A 24,499-nucleotide genomic window follows, 5' to 3' on the forward strand; every position below is an offset into this window, starting at 1 on the left:
TCCGAGGAAGACTCATGTCTCTGGTGGAGAAGGTGGTCTACCTGAAGAAAAAGATGACTTTCATGCCGAAGAACAAGAAGAAAGATAAGAAACCCAGTAAGCCTTCTCTCTGTAGGACACAGTGTTTACGGACAGCCTTCTCTAGGTAGGACACAGTCTAGCATCAGGTATGAGTTGATTAGACAGCACTAACAGATCTGGCATCAGGTATGAGTTGATTAGTCAGCACTAACAGATCTAGCATCAGGTATGAGTTGATTAGACAGCACTAACAGATCTAGCATCAGGTATGAGTTGATTAGACAGCACTAACAGATCTGAGATCAAGTATGAGTTGATTAGACAGCACTAACAGATCTGGCATCAGGTATGAGTTGATTAGACAGCACTAACAGATCTAGCATCAGGTATGAGTTGATTAGACAGCTGGTCCTTTTCTGGGTCTGTCTGTCTGTCTCTGTTTGTCTGTCTCTCTCTCTCTCTCTCTCTCTCTCTCTCTCTCTCTCTCTCTGTGTGTCTCTGTGTGTCTGTCTCTGTCTCTGTCTCTGTCTGAATAGAGAGAGTAGACCATTTGTCCTTGTCCCAGTGCTTTGCTGTGTGTCTGACCGCGGTGCGTTGCCTCCGGTCCTTCAGGCACGTTGCAGCAGCTGATCAGTGAGACCATGGTACGCTGGGCCCAGGAGAGCATCATGGAGGACCCAGAGCTGATCAGAGCCATGTTTGTCCTACTCCACCGTCAGTACGACGGCATCGGGGGCCAGGTCCGGGCCCTGCCCAAGGCCTACACCATCAACTCAGTCTCCGTGGAGGACACCATCAAACTGCTGGCGTCGCTGGGACAGATCCGATCGCTGTTGTCTGTACGCATGGGGCGTGAGGAGGAGAAACTGATGATCAGAGGGCTGGGGTAAGGGCTCTACACTACACACTACATACTACATACTACACACTACATACTACACACTACATACTAACCCTTCAGCATGGGGCGTGAGGAGGAGAAACTGATGATCAGAGGGCTGGGGTAAGGGCTCTACACTACACACTACACACTACACACTACACACTACACACTACATACTACATACTACACACTACATACTACATACTACATACTACACACTACATACTACACACTACATACTAACCCTTCAGCATGGGGCGTGAGGAGGAGAAACTGATGATCAGAGGGCTGGGGTAAGGGCTCTACACTACACACTACACACTACATACTACACACTACACACTACATACTAACCCTTCAGCATGGGGCGTGAGGAGGAGAAACTGATGATCAGAGGGCTGGGGTAAGGGCTCTACACTACACACTAAATACTACATACTACACACTGCACACTACATACTACATACTACATACTACACACTACACACTACATACTAACCCTTCAGCATGGGGCGTGAGGAGGAGAAACTGATGATCAGAGGGCTGGGGTAAGGGCTCTACACTACACACTGCACACTACATACTACACACTACATACTACACACTACATACTAACCCTTCATTATGGGCCGTGAGGAGAAGAAACTGATGATCAGAGGGCTGGGGTAAGGGCTCTACACTACACACTACACACTACACACTACATACTACATACTACACACTACATACTACATACTACATACTACACACTACATACTACACACTACATACTAACCCTTCAGCATGGGCCGTGAGGAGGAGAAACTGATGATCAGAGGGCTGGGGTAAGGGCTCTACACTACACACTACACACTACACACTACACACTACATACTACATACTACACACTACACACTACATACTACACACTATATACTACATACTACACACTATATACTACATACTACACACTACACACTACATACTACATACTACATACTACATACTACACACTACACACTACATACTACACACTATATACTACATACTACACACTACATACTACACACTACATACTAACCCTTCAGCATGGGGCGTGAGGAGGAGAAACTGATGATCAGAGGGCTGGGGTAAGGGCTCTACACTACACACTACACACTACACACTAGACACTACATACTACACACTACACACTACATACTACACACTACACACTACATACTACATACTACACACTACATACTACACACTACACACTACACACTACATACTACATACTACACACTACATACTACACACTACACACTACATACTACTACTACATACTACACACTACATACTACACACTACACACTACACACTACATACTACATACTACACACTACATACTACACACTACACACTACATACTACTACTACATACTACACACTACATACTACATACTACACACTACACACTACATACTACACACTGCATACTAACTGGGGTAAGGGCTCTACACTACACACTACTTGTTTACCTGCGTGTCTCTTGGTCTGGTCTCTCTACAGAGACATCATGAACAACAAGGTGTTCTATCAGCATCCCAACCTGATGAGAGCTCTGGGAATGCATGAGACGGTCATGGAGGTGATGGTTAACGTGCTGAGTGGAGGGGAATCCAAGGTAACTGCTCATAAGGGTGTGTGTGTGTGTGTGTGTGTGTGTGTGTGTGTGTGTGTGTGTGTGTGTGTGTGTGTGTGTGTGTGTGTGTGTGTGTGTGTGTGTGTGTGTGTGTGTGTGTGTGTGTGTGTGTGTGTGTGTGTGTGTGTGTGTGTGTGTGTGTGTGTGTGTGTGTGTGTGTGTGTGTGTGTGTGTGTGTGTGTGTGTGTGTGTGTGTGTGTGTGTGTGTGTGTGTGTGTGTGTGTGTGTGTGTGTGTGTGTGTGTGTGTGTGTGTGTGTGTGTGTGTGTGTGTGTGTGTGTGTGTGTGTGTGTGTGTGTGTGTGTGTGTGTGTGTGTGTGTGTGTGTGTGTGTGTGTGTGTGTGTGTGTGTGTGTGTGTGTGTGTGTGTGTGTGTGTGTGTGTGTGTGTGTGTGTGTGTGTGTGTGTGTGTGTGTGTGTGTGTGCTGCTTGAAGGAGGGTTTATTTTTGTCTAATTAAATTTGTTTGTTTGATCAGTTTTTATCTAGCATCAGGTTCAACCAGTCCCTATAACCCTTCACCATGTAAAAGGCCAAACTGTTCCCAGATCAGCACTCTGAGCTGCGTTGGGCCCAGATGTCATGTCATTAGTGATTGATCGTTTATTGATGTCATGTCGGTGTTCAAATCAAAATCAAATCAAATTTTATTTGTCACATACACATGGTTAGCAGATGTTAATGCGAGTGTAGCGAAATGCTTGTGCTTCTAGTTCCGACAATGCAGTAATAACAAGTAATCTAACTAACAATTCCAAAACTACTGTCTTGTACACAGTGTAAGGGGATAAAGAATATGTACATAAGGATATATGAATGAGTGATGGTACAGAGCAGCATAGGCAAGATGCAGTTGTAATGTCACTTCCTGTCCCGTTCACTGTGTAACACTTCTAATGTCACTTCCTGTCCCGTTCACTGTGTAACACTTCTAACGTCACTTCCTGTCCCGTTCACTGTGTAACACTTCTAACGTCACTTCCTGTCCCGTTCACTGTGTAACACTTCTAATGTCACTTCCTGTCCCGTTCACTGTGTAACACTTCTAATGTCACTTCCTGTCCCGTTCACTGTGTAACACTTCTAATGTCACTTCCTGTCCCGTTCACTGTGTAACACTTCTAATGTCACTTCCTGTCCCGTTCACTGTGTAACATTACTAACGTCACTTCCTGTCCCGTTCACTGTGTAACACTTCTAATGTCACTTCCTGTCCCGTTCACTGTGTAACACTTCTAACGTCACTTCCTGTCCCGTTCACTGTGTAACTAACGTCACTTCCTGTCCCGTTCACTGTGTAACTAACGTCACTTCCTGTCCCGTTCACTGTGTAACTAACGTCACTTCCTGTCCCGTTCACTGTGTAACTAACGTCACTTCCTGTCCCGTTCACTGTGTAACATTGGAAAGCAAAGTAAACTAAGTAAAACAGCTTTGGCTTGTCTGTTCCAGGAAATCACCTTCCCTAAGATGGTGGCCAACTGCTGTCGTTTCCTGTGTTACTTCTGTCGCATCAGTAGACAGAACCAGAAAGCCATGTTCGACCACCTCAGCTACCTGCTGGAGAACAGCAGCGTCGGGCTTGGTGAGTGTCTAAAATGGCTCCCTATTCACTACGTCGTGCTCTACTGCTGACCAGAGACAAAAGGATTTACATTGAAAGTAGGGCACTTTCTAGGGAGAGGCTTGATATGCTGGATGCAGCCGTTGTCTTTCCAGTTGTATCTGATGAGATCTGGGGTGCTTTGGTATGCTCCATAGGTTTTAACTGACGCTTTAGCTTGCTGGAGATAATGGTGTGTGTGTGTGTGTGTGTCTCTCTCCCTCTCTGTGTGTGTTGCCATCCTTCTCTCTCTGTGTGTGTCTCTCTCTGTGTGTGTCTCCCTCTCTGTGTGTGTTGCCCTCCTTCTCCCTCTGTGTGTTTTGCCCTCCCTCTCTCTCTCTGTGTGTCTCTCTCCCTCTCTGTGTGTGTCTCTCTCTCCCTCTCTGTGTGTGTCTCTCTCTCCCTCTCTGTGTGTGTCTCTCTCTCCCTCTCTGTGTGTGTCTCTCTCTCCCTCTCTGTGTGTGTGTCTCTCTCCCTCTCTGTGTGTCTCTCTCCCTCTCTGTGTGTCTCTCTCTCTCTCTCTCTGTGTCTCTCTCTCTCTCCCTCTCTGTGTGTGTCTCTCTCTCCCTCTCTGTGTGTGTCTCTCTCTCTCCCTCTCTGTGTGTGTGTCTCTCTCCCTCTCTGTGTGTGTATCTCTCTCCCTCTCTGTGTGTGTATCTCTCTCCCTCTCTGTGTGTGTTTCTCTCTCCCTCTGTGTGTGTGTTGCCCTCCTTGTCTCTCTGTGTGTGATGCCCTCCCTCCCTCTGTGTGTGTTGCCCTCCCTCCCTCTGTGTGTGTTGCCCTCCCTCTCTCTGTGTGTGTTGCCCTCCCTCTCTCTGTGTGTGTTGCCCTCCCTCCCTCTGTGTGTGTTGCCCTTCTTGTCTCTCTGTGTGTGTTGCCCTTCTTGTCTCTCTGTGTGTGTTGCCCTCCCTCTCTCTGTGTGTGTTGCCCTCCCTCCCTCTGTGTGTGTTGTCCTCCTTCTCTCTCTGTGTGTGTTGTCCTCCTTCTCTCTCTGTGTGTGTTGCCCTCCCTCCCTCCCTCTGTGTGTGTGTATTGCCCCCCCTCCCTCTGTGTGTGTTGCCGCCCTTCTCTCTGTGTCCCCAGCGTCTCCCTCCATGCGAGGCTCTACTCCACTAGATGTGGCCGCTGCCTCTGTGATGGACAACAACGAACTGGCTCTGGCCCTGAGGGAACCAGACCTGGAGAAAGTAAGACAAGGCCCAACTCTACCAGTAAACTAACTTGTTCAGCCCACTCTGTACCCAACGTATAGGTACAGTATAGAGAGAGATACAGTATAGAGATGCAGTATAGAGATACAGTATAGAGGTACAGTATATAGATACAGTATAGAGGTACAGTATAGAGGTACAGTATAGAGGTACAGTATAGAGGTACAGTATAGAGGTACAGTATAGAGGAGATACAGTATAGAGATACAGTATAGAGGTACAGTATAGAGGTACGGTATAGAGGAGGTATAGTATAGAGGAGATACAGTATAGAGGTACAGTATAGAGGAGGTACAGTATAGAGGTACAGTATAGAGGAGATACAGTATAGAGGAGATACAGTATAGAGGTACAGTATAGAGGAGGTACAGTATAGAGGAGGTACAGTATAGAGGTACAGTATAGAGGTACAGTATAGAGGTACAGTATAGAGGTACAGAATAGAGGAGATACAGTATAGAGGAGGTACAGTATAGAGGTACAGTATAGAGGTACAGTATAGAGGAGATACAGTATAGAGAAGGTACAGTATAGAGGAGGTACAGTATAGAGGTACAGTATAGAGGAGATACAGTATAGAGGAGATACAGTATAGAGGTACAGTATAGAGGAGATACAGTATAGAGGAGGTACAGTATAGAGGAGGTACAGTATAGAGGTACAGTATAGAGGTACAGTATAGAGGTACAGTATAGAGGTACAGTATATAGATACAGTATAGAGGTACAGTATATAGATACAGTATAGAGGTACAGTGTATAGGTACAGTATAGAGGAGATACAGTATAGAGGTACAGTATAGAGGTACAGTATAGAGGAGATACAGTATAGAGGTACAGTATAGAGGTACTGTATAGAGGTACAGTATAGAGGAGATACAGTATAGAGGTACAGTATAGAGGTACAGTATAGAGGTGCAGTATAGAGAAGATACAGTATAGAGATACAGTATAGAGGTACAGTATAGAGGTACAGTATAGAGGTGCAGTATAGAGAAGATACAGTATAGAGATACAGTATAGAGGTACAGTATAGAGATACAGTATAGAGGTACAGTATAGAGGTACAGTATAGAGGTACAGTATAGAGGTGCAGTATAGAGATGCAGTATAGAGAAGATACAGTATAGAGATACAGTATAGAGGTACAGTATAGAGATACAGTATAGAGGTACAGTATAGAGAAGATACAGTATAGAGATACAGTATAGAGGTACAGTATAGAGGTACAGTATAGAGATACAGTATAGAGGTACAGTATAGAGGTACAGTACAGAGATACAGTATAGAGGTACAGTATAGAGGAGATACAGTATAGAGGAGATACAGTATAGAGGTACAGTATAGAGGTGCAGTATAGAGAAGATACAGTATAGAGATACAGTATAGAGGTACAGTATAGAGGTACAGTATAGAGGTGCAGTATAGAGAAGATACAGTATAGAGATACAGTATAGAGATACAGTATAGAGGTACAGTATAGAGATACAGTATAGAGGTACAGTATAGAGGTACAGTATAGAGGTACAGTATAGAGGTACAGTATAGAGGTACAGTATAGAGATGCAGTATAGAGAAGATACAGTATAGAGATACAGTATAGAGGTACAGTATAGAGGTACAGTATAGAGAAGATACAGTATAGAGATACAGTATAGAGGTACAGTATAGAGGTACAGTATAGAGATACAGTATAGAGGTACAGTACAGAGATACAGTATAGAGGTACAGTATAGAGGTACAGTATAGAGGTGCAGTATAGAGAAGATACAGTATAGAGGTACAGTATAGAGGTACAGTATAGAGGTACAGTACAGAGATACAGTATAGAGGTACAGTATAGAGGTACAGTATAGAGGTACAGTATAGAGGAGATACAGTATAGAGGTACAGTATAGAGGTACAGTATAGAGATACAGTATAGAGGTACAGTATAGAGGAGATACAGTATAGAGGTACAGTATAGAGGTACAGTATAGAGGTACAGTATAGAGGTGCAGTATAGAGAAGATACAGTTTAGAGATACAGTATAGAGGTACAGTATAGAGATACAGTATAGAGGTACAGTATAGAGGTACAGTATAGAGATACAGTATAGAGGTACAGTATAGAGATACAGTATAGAGGTACAGTATAGAGGTACAGTATAGAGGAGATACAGTATAGACGTACAGTATAGAGGTACAGTATAGAGGAGATACAGTATAGAGGTACAGTATAGAGGAGATACAGTATAGAGGTACAGTATAGAGGTACAGTATAGAGGTACAGTATAGAGGTGCAGTATAGAGAAGATACAGTATAGAGATACAGTATAGAGGTACAGTATAGAGGTACAGTATAGAGATACAGTATAGAGGTACAGTATAGAGGAGATACAGTATAGAGGTACAGTATAGAGGTACAGTATAGAGGTGCAGTATAGAGAAGATACAGTATAGAGGTACAGTATAGAGGTACAGTATAGAGGTACAGTATAGAGGTGCAGTATAGAGAAGATACAGTATAGAGATACAGTATAGAGGTACAGTATAGAGGTACAGTATAGAGATACAGTATAGAGGTACAGTATAGAGGTACAGTATAGAGGTACAGTATAGAGGAGATACAGTATAGAGGTACTGTACCATTGGTACAGTGTTCCCTGGATATAGTCTATACCTCATACCATTGGTACAGTGTTCCCTGGATATAGTCTATACCTCATACCATTGGTACAGTGTTCCCTGGATATAGTCTATACCTCATACCATTGGTACAGTGTTCCCTGGATATAGTCTATACCTCATACCATTGGTACAGTATTCCCTGGATATAGTCTATACCTCATACCATTGGTACAGTGTTCCCTGGATATAGTCTATACCTCATACCATTGGTACAGTGTTCCCTGGATATAGTCTATACCTCATACCATTGGTACAGTTTTCCCTGGTTATAGTCTATACCTCATACCATTGGTACAGTGTTCCCTGGATATAGTCTATACCTCATACCATTGGTACAGTGTTCCCTGGATATAGTCTATACCTCATACCATTGGTACAGTGTTCCCTGGATATATTATATACCTCATACCATTGGTACAGTGTTCCCTGGATATAGTCTATACCTCATACCATTGGTACAGTGTTCCCTGGATATATTCTATACCTCATATCATTGGTACAGTGTTCCCTGGATATAGTCTGTACATCAATACCTCATACCATTGGTACAGTATTCCCTGGATATAGTCTATACCTCATACCATTGGTACAGTGTTCCCTGGTTATAGTCTATACCTCATACCATTGGTACAGTGTTCCCTGGATATAGTCTATACCTCATACCATTGGTACAGTGTTCCCTGGATATAGTCTATACCTCATACCATTGGTACAGTGTTCCCTGGATATAGTCTATACCTCATACCATTGGTACAGTGTTCCCTGGATATAGTCTATACCTCATACCATTGGTACAGTGTTCCCTGGATATAGTCTATACCTCATACCATTGGTACAGTGTTCCCTGGATATAGTCTATACCTCATACCATTGGTACAGTGTTCCCTGGTTATAGTCTGTACATCAATACCTCATACCATTGGTACAGTTTTCCCTGGTTATAGTCTGTACATCAATACCTCATACCATTGGTACAGTTTTCCCTGGTTATAGTCTGTACATCAATACCTCATACCATTGGTACAGTGTTCCCTGGTTATAGTCTATACCTCATACCATTGGTACAGTGTGCCCAAACAGTTTGAAGTAAGAAAAACAGTACTAAACTAGGTTTAAGATGATAAATGAAGCTGAACGTCTGGAGTTATTTAAAGACTACCGCCAGGAGAACAGACAGGTACACTTTAATGTAAACCAAGCTCACATGTAGCTGTTTGGTAGTGAACAAGAGATGTGTACTGTATGGTGCAGTAGCAAGCTAATGGTCATGTTTGGTTCATTAAATGATGGCAATCATCCCATTGAAGCAATATGCAGATAACAAGACTGCAGAGGAACTCTCTGGTGTCCTCCACCGTGGGGCTCCTCCTGGTTCAATAGGAATCCTAGTTTATTCCTCTCTGGTGTCCTCCACCGTGGGGCTCCTCCTGGTTCAATAGGAATCCTAGTTCATTCCTCTCTGGTGTCCTCCACCGTGGGGCTCCTCCTGGTTCAATAGGGATCCTAGATTATTCCTCTCTGATGTCATCCACCGTGGGGCTCCTCCTGGTTCAATTGGAATCCTAGATTATTCCTAACAGTTAAGAACGCTCTGCTGTCCTCCTTACTGATCTATTGGGACCAACAATCAGGATCCTATCCATTATTCAATGATGTGGACTGTTTGGCGACATAACTTGGCCTCACCGTGACTTTCCCTTCCTCCACTGACTCTGACAGCATGAAGTCCTGAGCCAGACCTTTCTAACCCTCTCCCTCTCCCTTCTCTTCCCTCTGACAGCGTGAAGTCCTGAGCCAGACCTTTCCCTGCTAACCCTCTCCCTCTGGCTCCTCTTCCCTCTGACAGCATGAAGTCCTGAGCCAGACCTTTCCCTGCTAACCCTCTCCCTCTGCCTCCTCTTCCCTCTGACAGCATGAAGTCCTGAGCCAGACCTTTCCCTGCTAACCCTCTCCCTCCTCTTCCCTCTGACAGCGTGAAGTCCTGAGCCAGACCTTTCCCTGCTAACCCTCTCCCTCTGCCTCCTCTTCCCTCTGACAGCATGAAGTCCTGAGCCAGACCTTTCCCTGCTAACCCTCTCCCTCTGCCTCCTCTTCCCTCTGACAGCATGAAGTCCTGAGCCAGACCTTTATCTGCTAACCCTCTCCCTCTGCCACCTCTTCCCTATGACAGCATGAAGTCCTGAGCCAGACCTTTCTAACCCTCTCCCCCTGCCTCCTCTTCCCTAGGTGGTGCAGTACTTGGCTGGCTGTGGTCTCCAGAGCTGCTCCATGCTCGTGTCTAAAGGATACCCTGACATCGGCTGGAACCCCGTCGAAGGAGAGAGATACCTCGACTTCCTCCGCTTTGCAGTGTTCTGCAACGGTACATGTGCATTTATTACCTATGACAATTGCCGATAAACCTTCATTTCATGATAACATTTGACTGTGGTTGGTAGATGATCTTGGTTATTTTCATATAATCCTTAATTTCATTATAACATTTGACTGTGGTTGGTAGATGATCTTGGTTATTTTCATATAATCCATTTCATGATAACATTTGACTGTGGTTGGTAGATGATCTTGGTTATTTTCATATAATCCTTAATTTCATAATAACATTTGACTGTGGTTGGTAGATGATCTTGGTTATTTTCATATAATCCTTAATTTCATGATAACATTTGACTGTGGTTGGTAGATGATCTTGGTTATTTTCATATAATCCATTTCATGATAACATTTGACTGTGGTTGGTAGATGATCTTGGTTATTTTCATATAATCCATTTCATGATAACATTTGACTGTGGTTGGTAGATGATCTTGGTTATTTTCATATAATCATTCATTTCATGATAACATTTGACTGTGGTTGGTAGATGGTCTTGGTTATTTTCATATAATCATTCATTTCATGATAACATTGGACTGTGGTTGGTAGATGATCTTGGTTATTGGTTGGTTGACGTTAAATACTTCCACGGTTGAGGTATTGAAGTCTCTATCTTTACCCGTGGTCTCAGGTGAGAGGTATTGTAGTTATGAATGATGTCATTATTTACCTGTCGTCCTATCAGGTGAGAGTGTGGAGGAGAATGCTAACGTGGTGGTGAGGCTGCTGATTCGTCGTCCCGAGTGCTTTGGCCCCGCCCTGCGCGGAGAGGGGGGGAATGGTCTCCTGGCAGCCATGATGGAAGCCATCAAGATATCAGAGGACCCCTGTAGAGACGGGCCCTCCCCTACCTCAGAGGCCAGCAGGACACTGTAGGTACCCCTGTCACAGCAGGATACTGTAGGCACCCCTGACATAGCAGGACACTGTAGGCACCCCTGACATAGCAGGACACTGTTGGTTCCATTGAACTGGGCTAGCTCTAACTGTAACACTGTAGGGATGGGTTCTTCTCCTACCTCTATAGTACCTCTCTCTGTCCCGTTCTCTCTCACCTTCTTGCTCTCTCCCTTTCTCCTCTCCCTCCAACTCCAAATCCCCCCCCCCCCCCCCCTCGTTCTCTGCCGTCCACTCTCCCTCCCTCTGGACTCTCTCCTGCCTCCCCCGTGCCAGAATATGTCCTCATTACTCCTCAGTGTTCCTGTTCTGTCTGGCCATGCTACCGGGTGTTCTATAAAAGTCCCTGAGATAGTCTGCCCTACTCTTATCAGGCATCAGACTCAGAAACAATGAGACAACAGGACAATGACCCAACACACCTCCAGGCTGTGTAAGGGCTATTTGACCAAGAAGGAGAGTGATGGAGTGCTGCATCCGTCACCTGACCTCAACCCAATTGAGATGGTTTGGGATGAGTTGGACCGCAGAGGGAAGGAAAATCAGCCAACAAGTGCTTAGCATATGTGGGAACTCTTTCAAGACTTGGAAAAGCATTCCTCATGAAGCTGGTTGAGAGAACGCCAAGAGTGTGCAAAGCTGTCATCGAGGCAAAATAAAATGTATTTTGATTAGTTGAACACTTTGTTGGTTACATCATGATTCCATATGTGTTGTTTCATAGTGTTGATGTCTTCACTGTTATTCTACAATGTAGAAAATAGTAAAACTAAAGACAAACCCTTGAATGAGTAGGTGTCCAAACTGTTGACTTGTACTGTGTGTGTGTGTGTGTGTGTGTGTGTGTGTGTCCTCAGCAGTGAGGTGTTATTGGAGGATGAGGAAGACGACACTATTCACATGGGAAACGCTATAATGACCTTCTACGCAGCCCTCATAGACCTGCTGGGGCGCTGTGCCCCTGAGATGCACGTGAGTCACACACACACACACACACACACACACACACACACACACACACACACACACACACACACACACACACACACACACACACAGAGAGACCTGCTGGGGCGCTGCGCCCCCGAGATGCACGTGAGTCACAGATAGAGGGGGAGTCAATGCCTTAGACAGACAGACTGACTGACTGATTGACTGACAAACGGACAGGCAGTCTTAGAACCAATAGGTCAACCAATAGGGTGCTAATTGAGACAGGGACACTTTTAGAACCAATAGGTCAACCAATAGGGTACTAATTGAGACAGGGACACTTTTAGAACCAATAGGTCAACCAATAGGGTGCTAATTGAGACAGGGATACTGTAAGAGCCAATAGGTCAACCAATAGGGTGCTAATTGAGACAGTGACACTGTAAGAGCCAATAGGTCAACCAATAGGGTGCTAATTGAGACAGGGACACTTTTAGAACCAATAGGTCAACCAATAGGGTGCTAATTGAGACAGGGACACTTTTAGAACCAATAGGTCAACCAATAGGGTGCTAATTGAGACAGGGACACTGTAAGAGCCAATAGGGTGCTAATTGAGACAGGGACACTGTAAGAGCCAATAGGTCAACCAATAGGGTGCTAATTGAGACAGGGACACTTTTAGAACCAATAGGTCAACCAATAGGGTGCTAATTGAGACAGGGACACTGTAAGAGCCAATAGGTCAACCAATAGGGTGCTAATTGAGACAGGGACACTGTAAGAGCCAATAGGTCAACCAATAGGGTGCTAATTGAGACAGTGACACTGTAAGAGCAAATAGGTCAACCAATAGGGTGCTAATTGAGACAGGGACACTGTAAGAGCAAATAGGTCAACCAATAGGGTGCTAATTGAGACAGGGACACTGTAAGAGCCAATAGGTCAACCAATAGGGTGCTAATTGAGACAGTGACACTGTAAGAGCCAATAGGTCAACCAATAGGGTGCTAATTGAGACAGTGACACTGTAAGAGCAAATAGGTTGCTATTTGAGACATTTCATCGTTGGGCAAGTTGAGGTTTTCACCTCATTTTCTGTAGTTGGAAGCAAAACTAAAAACTGATCATTTTTCAAATATTCTGCCAGTCGTTTAGCCATGGTGGTGTTCTATATAGGGAATAGGGCTCTGGTCAACAGTAGTGTTCTATATAGGGAATAGGGCTCTGGTCAACAGTAGTGTTCTATATAGGGAATAGGGCTCTGGTCAACAGTAGTGTTCTATATAGGGAATAGGGCTCTGGTCGACAGTAGTGTTCTATATAGGGAATAGGGCTCTGGTCAACAGTAGTGTTCTATATAGGGAATAGGGCTCTGGTCAACAGTAGTGTTCTATATAGGGAATAGGGCCCTGGTCAACAGTAGTGTTCTATATAGGGAATAGGGCTCTGGTCAACAGTAGTGTTCTATATAGGGAATAGGGCTCTGGTCAACAGTAGTGTTCTATATAGGGAATAGGGCTCTGGTCAACAGTAGTGTTCTATATAGGGAATAGGGCTCTGGTCAACAGTAGTGTTCTATATAGGGAATAGGGCTCTGGTCAACAGTAGTGTTCTATATAGGGAATAGGGCTCTGGTCAACAGTAGTGTTCTATATAGGGAATAGGGCTCTGGTCAACAGTAGTGTTCTATATAGGGAATAGGGCTCTGGTCAACAGTAGTGTTATATATAGGGAATAGGGCTCTGGTCAACAGTAGTGTTCTATATAGGGAATAGGGCTCTGGTCAACAGTAGTGTTCTATATAGGGAATAGGGCTCTGGTCAACAGTAGTGTTCTATTTAGGGAATAGGGCTCTGGTCAACAGTAGTGTTCTATATAGGGAATAGGGCTCTGGTCAACAGTAGTGTTCTATATAGGGAATAGGGCTCTGGTCAACAGTAGTGTTCTATATAGGGAATAGGGCTCTGGTCAACAGTAGTGTTCTATATAGGGAATAGGGCTCTGGTCAACAGTAGTGTTCTGTATAGGGAATAGGGCTCTGGTCAACAGTAGTGTTCTATATAGGGAATAGGGCTCTGGTCAACAGTAGTGTTCTATATAGGGCTCTGGTCAACAGTAGTGTTCTATATAGGGAATAGGGCTCTGGTCAACACTAGTGTTCTATATAGGGAATAGGGGGGCATTTTTAGTTGTATTTTGTCATTATTACGGACCCCCGTTAGCTGCTGCCTCGATCTTCCTGGGGTCCAGACACATTAAGGCTCATCACATTTGGGATACAGACATTCACTGAGGGGGGGTGTTGGGTGTTTTCCAGCTGATTCATGCTGGGAAGGGTGAGGCCATCAGGATACGAGCCATCCTACGTTCCCTGATCCCTATAGAGGACCTGGAAGGAGTGATCAGCATCCCGTTCCCCATGCCAACTCTGGCCAAAGGTGGGTGGACACTCTCCCTGCTAAACCTCTCAGCCGTTGCAGGGGTATATTACCCAAGGTTCACCCAAACTGACCTAGGACCATCCACTACTCTGTTAAACTGACCTAGGACCATCCACTACTCTGTTAAACTGACCTAGGACCATCCACTACTCTGTTAAACTGACCTAGAACCATCCACTACTCTGTTAAACTGACCTAGAACCATCCACTACTCTGTTAAACTGACCTAGAACCATCCACTACTCTGTTAAACTGACCTAGAACCATCCACTACTCTGTTAAACTGACCTAGAACCATCCACTACTCTGTTAAACTGACCTAGAACCATCCACTACTCTGTTAAACTGACCTAGAACCATCCACTACTCTGTTAAACTGACCTAGAAACATCTACTACTCTGTTAAACTAGAACCATCCACTACTCTGTTAAACTGACCTAGAACCATCCACTACTCTGTTAAACTGACCTAGAACCATCCACTACTCTGTTAAACTGACCTAGAACCATCCACTACTCTGTTAAACTGACCTAGAACCATCCACTACTCTGTTAAACTGACCTAGAACCATCCACTACTCTGTTAAACTAGAACCATCCACTACTATGTTAAACTGACCTAGAACCATCTACTACTCTGTTAAACTAGAACCATCCACTACTCTGTTAAACTGACCTAGAACCATCTACTACTCTGTTAAACTAGAACCATCCACTACTCTGTTAAACTGACCTAGAACCATCCACTACTCTGTTAAACTGACCTAAAACCATCCACTACTCTGTTAAACTAAACTAAAACCACCCACTACTCTGTTAAACTGACCTAGAACCATCCACTACTCTGTTAAACTGACCTAGAACCATCCACTACTCTGTTAAACTGACCTAAAACCATCCACTACTCTGTTAAACTGACCTAGAACCATCCACTACTCTGCTCAATTGACCTTAAACCGTCCACTACTCTGTTAAACTGACCTAGAACCATCCACTACTCTGTTAAACTGACCTAGAACCATCCACTACTCTGTTAAACTGACCTAGAACCATCCACTACTCTGTTAAACTGACCTAGAACCATCCACTACTCTGTTAAACTAGAACCATCCACTACTATGTTAAACTGACCTAGAACCATCTACTACTCTGTTAAACTAGAACCATCCACTACTCTGTTAAACTGACCTAGAACCATCTACTACTCTGTTAAACTAGAACCATCCACTACTCTGTTAAACTGACCTAGAACCATCCACTACTCTGTTAAACTGACCTAAAACCATCCACTACTCTGTTAAACTGACCTAGAACCATCCACTACTCTGTTAAACTGACCTAGAACCATCCACTACTCTGTTATACTGACCTAGAACCATCCACTACTCTGTTAAACTAGAACCATCCACTACTCTGTTAAACTAGAACCATCCACTACTCTGTTAAACTAAAACCATCCACTACTCTGTTAAACTAGAACCATCCACTACTCTGTTAAACTGACCTAGAACCATCCACTACTCTGTTAAACTAAAACCATCCACTACTCTGTTAAACTGACCTAGAACCATCCACTACTCTGTTAAACTGACCTAGAACCATCTACTACTCTGTTAAACTAGAACCATCCACTACTCTGTTAAACTGACCTAGAACCATCCACTACTCTGTTAAACTGACCTAGAACCATCCACTACTCTGTTAAACTGACCTAGAACCATCCACTACTCTGTTAAACTGACCTAGAACCATCCACTACTCTGTTAAACTGACCTAGAACCATCCACTACTCTGTTAAACTAGAACCATCCACTACTATGTTAAACTGACCTAGAACCATCTACTACTCTGTTAAACTAGAACCATCCACTACTCTGTTAAACTGACCTAGAACCATCTACTACTCTGTTAAACTAGAACCATCCACTACTCTGTTAAACTGACCTAGAACCATCCACTACTCTGTTAAACTGACCTAAAACCATCCACTACTCTGTTAAACTAAACTAAAACCACCCACTACTCTGTTAAACTGACCTAGAACCATCCACTACTCTGTTAAACTGACCTAGAACCATCCACTACTCTGTTAAACTGACCTAAAACCATCCACTACTCTGTTAAACTGACCTAGAACCATCCACTACTCTGCTCAATTGACCTTAAACCGTCCACTACTCTGTTAAACTGACCTAGAACCATCCACTACTCTGTTAAACTGACCTAGAACCATCCACTACTCTGTTAAACTGACCTAGAACCATCCACTACTCTGTTAAACTGACCTAGAACCATCCACTACTCTGTTAAACTAGAACCATCCACTACTATGTTAAACTGACCTAGAACCATCTACTACTCTGTTAAACTAGAACCATCCACTACTCTGTTAAACTGACCTAGAACCATCTACTACTCTGTTAAACTAGAACCATCCACTACTCTGTTAAACTGACCTAGAACCATCCACTACTCTGTTAAACTGACCTAAAACCATCCACTACTCTGTTAAACTGACCTAGAACCATCCACTACTCTGTTAAACTGACCTAGAACCATCCACTACTCTGTTATACTGACCTAGAACCATCCACTACTCTGTTAAACTAGAACCATCCACTACTCTGTTAAACTAGAACCATCCACTACTCTGTTAAACTAAAACCATCCACTACTCTGTTAAACTAGAACCATCCACTACTCTGTTAAACTGACCTAGAACCATCCACTACTCTGTTAAACTAAAACCATCCACTACTCTGTTAAACTGACCTAGAACCATCCACTACTCTGTTAAACTAGAACCATCCACTACTCTGTTAAACTAAAACCATCCACTACTCTGTTAAACTGACCTAGAACCATCCACTACTCTGTTAAACTGACCTAAAACCATCCACTACTCTGTTAAACTAGAACCATCCACTACTCTGTTAAACTAAAACCATCCACTACTCTGTTAAACTGACCTAGAACCATCCACTACTCTGTTATACTGACCTAGAACCATCCACTACTCTGTTAAACTAAAACCATCCACTACTCTGTTAAACTAGAACCATCCACTACTCTGTTAAACTGACCTAGAACCATCCACTACTCTGTTAAACTAAAACCATCCACTACTCTGTTAAACTGACCTAGAACCATCCACTACTCTGTTAAACTGACCTAGAACCATCCACTACTCTGTTAAACTGACCTAGAACCATCCACTACTCTGTTATACTGACCTAAAACCATCCACTACTCTGTTAAACTAAAACCATGTATGTTGTGTCTGTCTAGATGGGTCAGTGGTGGAGTCTGTCTGTTGTGTGTCTAAATGGGTCAGTGGTGGAGTCTGTCTGTTGTGTGTCTAGATGGGTCAGTGGTGGAGTCTGTCTGCAGTGTGTGTCTAGATGGGTCAGTGGTGGAGTCTGTCTGTTGTGTGTCTAAATGGGTCAGTGGTGGAGTCTGTCTGTTGTGTGTCTAAATGGGTCAGTGGTGGAGTCTGGTCTGTCTGTTGTGTGTCGAGATGGGTCAGTGGTGGAGTCTGTCTGTTGTGTGTCTAAATGGGTCAGTGGTGGAGTCTGGTCTGTCTGTTGTGTGTCGAGATGGGTCAGTGGTGGAGTCTGTCTGTTGTGTGTGTCTAGATGGGTCAGTGGTGGAGTCTGTCTGCTGTGTGTGTCTAGATGGGTCAGTGGTGGAGTCTGGTCTGTTGTGTGTCTAGATGGGTCAGTGGTGGAGTCTGGTCTGTCTGTTGTGTGTCTAGATGGGTCAGTGGTGGAGTCTGGTCTGTTGTGTGTCTAGATGGGTCAGTGGTGGAGTTTGACTCTGGTCTGTCTGTTGTCTGTGTCTAGATGGGTCAGTGGTGGAGTCTGGTCTGTCTGTTGTGTGTGTCTAGATGGGTCAGTGGTGGAGTCTGGTGTGTCTGTTGTGTGTGTCTAGATGGGTCAGTGGTAGAGTCTGGTCTGTCTGTTGTGTGTCTAGATGGGTCAGTGGTAGAGTCTGGTCTGTATGTTGTGTGTCTAGATGGGTCAGTGGTAGAGTCTGGTCTGTCTGTTGTGTGTCTAGATGGGTCAGTGGTGGAGTCTGTATGTTGTGTGTGTGTGTAGATGGGTCAGTGGTGGAGTCTGGTCTGTCTGTTGTGTGTGTCTAGATGGGTCAGTGGTGGAGTCTGACTCTGGCCTGTCTGTTGTGTGTGTCTAGATGGGTCAGTGGTGGAGCCTGATATGTCAGCGGGGTTCTGTCCGGACCACAAGGCAGCCATGGTGCTGTTCCTGGACCGGGTCTACGGGATAGAGGACCAGAACTTCCTGCTTCATCTGCTGGAGGTGGGATTCCTGCCTGACCTCAGGGCTGCTGCCTCGCTCGACACAGTGAGTCTCTAACCCAAACCTTATAAACACAGTGAGTCCCTAACCCTGTAGACACAGTGGGTCTCTAACCCTGTAGACACAGTGAGTCTCTAACCCTGTAGACACAGTGAGTCTCTAACCCTGTAGACACAGTGAGTCTCTAACCCTGTAGACACAGTGAGTCTCTAACCCTATAGACACAGTGAGTCTCTAACCCTGTAGAGACAGTGAGTCTCTAACCCTGTAGACACAGTGAGTCTCTAACCCTATAGACACAGTGAGTCTCTAACCCTATAGACACAGTGAGTCTCTAACCCTGTAGACACAGTGAGTCTCTAACCCTATAGACACAGTGAGTCTCTAACCCTGTAGACACAGTGAGTCTCTAACCCTGTAGACACAGTGAGTCTCTAACCCTGTAGACACAGTGAGTCTCTAACCCTGTAGACACAGTGAGTCTCTAACCCTGTAGACACAGTGAGTCTCTAACCCTGTAGACACAGTGAGTCTCTAACCCTGTAGACACAGTGAGTCTCTAACCTTATAGACACAGTGAGTCTCTAACCCTGTAGACACAGTGAGTCTCTAACCCTATAGACACAGTGAGTCTCTAACCCTGTAGACACAGTGAGTCTCTAACCCTGTAGACACAGTGAGTCTCTAACCCTGTAGACACAGTGAGTATCTAACCCTGTAGACACTGTTGAGTCTCTAACCTTATAGACACAGTGAGTCTCTAACCCTAACCTTATAGACACAGTGAGTCTCTAACCCTGTAGACACAGTGAGTCTCTAACCCTGTAGACACAGTGAGTCTCTAACCCTATAGACACAGTGAGTCTCTAACCCTGTAGACACAGTGAGTCTCTAACCTTATAGACACAGTGAGTCTCTAACCCTATAGACACAGTGAGTCTCTAACCATGTAGACACAGTGAGTCTCTAACCCTGTAGACACAGTGAGTCTCTAACCCTGTAGACACAGTGAGTCTCTAACCTTATAGACACAGTGAGTCTCTAACCCTATAGACACAGTGAGTCTCTAACCCTGTAGACACAGTGAGTCTCTAACCCTGTAGACACAGTGAGTCTCTAACCATGTAGACACAGTGAGTCTCTAACCCTGTAGACACAGTGAGTCTCTAACCATGTAGACACAGTGAGTCTCTAACCCTGTAGACACAGTGAGTCTCTAACCCAAACCTTATAGACACAGTGAGTCTCTAACCCTGTAGACACAGTGAGTCTCTAACCCTGTGGACACAGTGAGTCTCTAACCATGTAGACACAGTGAGTCTCTAACCCTGTAGACACAGTGAGTCTCTAACCCTGTAGACACAGTGAGTCTCTAACCCAAACCTTATAGACACACTGAGTCCCTAACCCTGTAGACACAGTGAGTCTCTAACCCAAACCTTATAGACACAGTGAGTCCCTAACCCTGTAGACACAGTGAGTCTCTAACCCTATAGACACAGTGAGTCTCTAACCCTGTAGACACAGTGAGTCTCTAACCCTGTAGACACAGTGAGTCTCTAACCCTATAGACACAGTGAGTCTCTAACCCTGTAGACACAGTGAGTCTCTAACCTTATAGACACAGTGAGTCTCTAACCCTGTAGACACAGTGAGTCTCTAACCCTGTAGACACAGTGAGTCTCTAACCATGTAGACACAGTGAGTCTCTAACCCTGTAGACACAGTGAGTCTCTAACCCTATAGACACAGTGAGTCTCTAACCCTGTAGACACAGTGAGTCTCTAACCCTATAGACACAGTGAATCTCTAACCCTGTAGACACAGTGAGTCTCTAACCCTGTAGACACAGTGAGTCTCTAACCTTATAGACACAGTGAGTCTCTAACCCAATAGACACAGTGAGTCTCTAACCCTGTAGACACAGTGAGTCTCTAACCCTGTAGACACAGTGAGTCTCTAACCATGTAGACACAGTGAGTCTCTAACCCTGTAGACACAGTGAGTCTCTAACCCAAACCTTATAGACACAGTGAGTCTCTAACCCTGTAGACACAGTGAGTCTCTAACCCTGTAGACACAGTGAGTCTCTAACCCTGTAGACACAGTGAGTCTCTAACCCTGTAGACACAGTGAGTCTCTAACCCTGTAGACACAGTGAGTCTCTAACCCTAATCTTATAGACACAGTGAGTCTCTAACCCTGTAGACACAGTGAGTCTCTAACCCTGTAGACACAGTGAGTCTCTAACCCTGTAGACACAGTGAGTCTCTAACCCTGTAGACACAGTGAGTCTCTAACCCTGTAGACACAGTGAGTCTCTAACCCTGTAGACACAGTGAGTCTCTAACCTTATAGACACAGTGAGTCTCTAACCCTGTAGACACAGTGAGTCTCTAACCCTGTAGACACAGTGAGTCTCTAACCCTGTAGACACAGTGAGTCTCTAACCCTGTAGACACAGTGAGTCTCTAACCCTGTAGACACAGTGAGTCTCTAACCCTGTAGACACAGTGAGTCTCTAACCCTGTAGACACAGTGAGTCTCTAACCCTGTAGACACAGTGAGTCTCTAACCCTGTAGACACAGTGAGTCTCTAACCCTGTAGACACAGTGAGTCTCTAACCCTGTAGACACAGTGAGTCTCTAACCCAAACCTTATAGACACAGTGAGTCCCTAACCCTGTAGGCACAGTGAGTCTCTAACCCTATAGACACAGTGAGTCTCTAACCCTGTAGACACAGTGAGTCTCTAACCCTGTAGACACAGTGAGTCTCTAACCCTATAGACACAGTGAGTCTCTAACCCTGTAGACACAGTGAGTCTCTAACCTTATAGACACAGTGAGTCTCTAACCCTAATCTTATAGACACAGTGAGTCTCTAACCCTGTAGACACAGTGAGTCTCTAACCCTGTAGACACAGTGAGTCTCTAACCCTATAGACACAGTGAGTCTCTAACCCTGTAGACACAGTGAGTCTCTAACCTTATAGACACAGTGAGTCTCTAACCCAGTAGACACAGTGAGTCTCTAACCCTGTAGACACAGTGAGTCTCTAACCCTGTAGACACAGTGAGTCTCTAACCATGTAGACACAGTGAGTCTCTAACCCTGTAGACACAGTGAGTCTCTAACCCTATAGACACAGTGAGTCTCTAACCCTGTAGACACAGTGAGTCTCTAACCCTATAGACACAGTGAATCTCTAACCCTGTAGACACAGTGAGTCTCTAACCCTGTAGACACAGTGAGTCTCTAACCTTATAGACACAGTGAGTCTCTAACCCAATAGACACAGTGAGTCTCTAACCCTGTAGACACAGTGAGTCTCTAACCCTGTAGACACAGTGAGTCTCTAACCATGTAGACACAGTGAGTCTCTAACCCTGTAGACACAGTGAGTCTCTAACCCAAACCTTATAGACACAGTGAGTCTCTAACCCTGTAGACACAGTGAGTCTCTAACCCTGTAGACACAGTGAGGCTCTAACCATGTAGACACAGTGAGTCTCTAACCCTGTAGACACAGTGAGTCTCTAACCCAAACCTTATAGACACAGTGAGTCTCTAACCCTGTAGACACAGTGAGTCTCTAACCCTGTAGACACAGTGAGTCTCTAACCCTGTAGACACAGTGAGTCTCTAACCCTGTAGACACAGTGAGTCTCTAACCCTGTAGACACAGTGAGTCTCTAACCCTAATCTTATAGACACAGTGAGTCTCTAACCCTGTAGACACAGTGAGTCTCTAACCCTGTAGACACAGTGAGTCTCTAACCCTGTAGACACAGTGAGTCTCTAACCCTGTAGACACAGTGAGTCTCTAACCCTGTAGACACAGTGAGTCTCTAACCCTGTAGACACAGTGAGTCTCTAACCTTATAGACACAGTGAGTCTCTAACCCTGTAGACACAGTGAGTCTCTAACCCTGTAGACACAGTGAGTCTCTAACCCTGTAGACACAGTGAGTCTCTAACCCTGTAGACACAGTGAGTCTCTAACCCTGTAGACACAGTGAGTCTCTAACCCTGTAGACACAGTGAGTCTCTAACCCTGTAGACACAGTGAGTCTCTAACCCTGTAAACACAGTGAGTCTCTAACCCTGTAGACACAGTGAGTCTCTAACCCAAACCTTATAGACACAGTGAGTCCCTAACCCTGTAGACACAGTGAGGCTCTAACCCTATAGACACAGTGAGTCTCTAACCCTGTAGACACAGTGAGTCTCTAACCCTGTAGACACAGTGAGTCTCTAACCCTGTAGACACAGTGAGTCTCTAACCCTGTAGACACAGTGAGTCTCTAACCATGTAGACACAGTGAGTCCCTAACCCTGTAGACACAGTGAGTCTCTAACCCAAACCTTATAGACACAGTGAGTCCCTAACCCTGTAGACACAGTGAGTCTCTAACCCAAACCTTATAGACACAGTGAGTCTCTAACCCTGTAGACACAGTGAGTCTCTAACCCTGTAGACACAGTGAGTCTCTAACCCTGTAGACACAGTGAGTCTCTAACCCTGTAGACACAGTGAGTCTCTAACCCTGTAGACACAGTGAGTCTCTAACCCTGTAGACACAGTGAGTCTCTAACCCTGTAGACACAGTGAGTCTCTAACCCTGTAGACACAGTGAGTCTCTAACCTTATAGACACAGTGAGTCTCTAACCCTGTAGACACAGTGAGTCTCTAACCCTGTAGACACAGTGAGTCTCTAACCCTGTAGACACAGTGAGTCTCTAACCCTGTAGACACAGTGAGTCTCTAACCCTGTAGACACAGTGAGTCTCTAACCCTGTAGACACAGTGAGTCTCTAACCCTGTAGACACAGTGAGTCTCTAACCCTGTAGACACAGTGAGTCTCTAACCCTGTAGACACAGTGAGTCTCTAACCCTGTAGACACAGTGAGTCTCTAACCCTGTAGACACAGTGAGTCTCTAACCTTATAGACACAGTGAGTCTCTAACCCTGTAGACACAGTGAGTCTCTAACCCTGTAGACACAGTGAGTCTCTAACCCTGTAGACACAGTGAGTCTCTAACCCTGTAGACACAGTGAGTCTCTAACCCTGTAGACACAGTGAGTTTCTAACCCTGTAGACACAGTGAGTCTCTAACCCTGTAGACACAGTGAGTCTCTAACCCTGTAGACACAGTGAGTCTCTAACCCTGTAGACACAGTGAGTCTCTAACCCAAACCTTATAGACACAGTGAGTCCCTAACCCTGTAGACACAGTGAGTCTCTAACCCTATAGACACAGTGAGTCTCTAACCCTGTAGACACAGTGAGTCTCTAACCCTGTAGACACAGTGAGTCTCTAACCCAAACCTTATAGACACAGTGAGTCTCTAACCCTGTAGACACAGTGAGTCTCTAACCCTGTAGACACAGTGAGTCTCTAACCATGTAGACACAGTGAGTCTCTAACCCTGTAGACACAGTGAGTCTCTAACCCAAACCTTATAGACACAGTGAGTC

General features: G+C 44.7%; 1 protein-coding gene across 1 annotated transcript in view; it reads left to right on the forward strand.

Annotated features, from left to right (window-relative positions):
- Positions 1-24,499, forward strand: part of LOC139381183 (ryanodine receptor 2-like) — a 497,608-nt gene that overhangs the window by 310,045 nt on the left and 163,064 nt on the right. Inside the window, exons 40-49 of the mRNA XM_071124606.1 lie at positions 1-96; positions 634-907; positions 2,435-2,549; positions 4,017-4,149; positions 5,251-5,354; positions 10,274-10,409; positions 11,109-11,295; positions 12,181-12,292; positions 14,574-14,694; positions 18,889-19,058. The exon at positions 1-96 is cut by the window's left edge and continues 45 nt beyond it. Coding sequence (XP_070980707.1) covers positions 1-96; positions 634-907; positions 2,435-2,549; positions 4,017-4,149; positions 5,251-5,354; positions 10,274-10,409; positions 11,109-11,295; positions 12,181-12,292; positions 14,574-14,694; positions 18,889-19,058 — 1,448 coding nt within the window. The remainder of the gene's footprint in view (positions 97-633; positions 908-2,434; positions 2,550-4,016; positions 4,150-5,250; positions 5,355-10,273; positions 10,410-11,108; positions 11,296-12,180; positions 12,293-14,573; positions 14,695-18,888; positions 19,059-24,499) is intronic.

This window comes from Oncorhynchus clarkii, chromosome 23, assembly GCF_045791955.1.
Source record: "Oncorhynchus clarkii lewisi isolate Uvic-CL-2024 chromosome 23, UVic_Ocla_1.0, whole genome shotgun sequence".
Classification (NCBI taxonomy): Eukaryota; Metazoa; Chordata; class Actinopteri; order Salmoniformes; family Salmonidae; genus Oncorhynchus; species Oncorhynchus clarkii.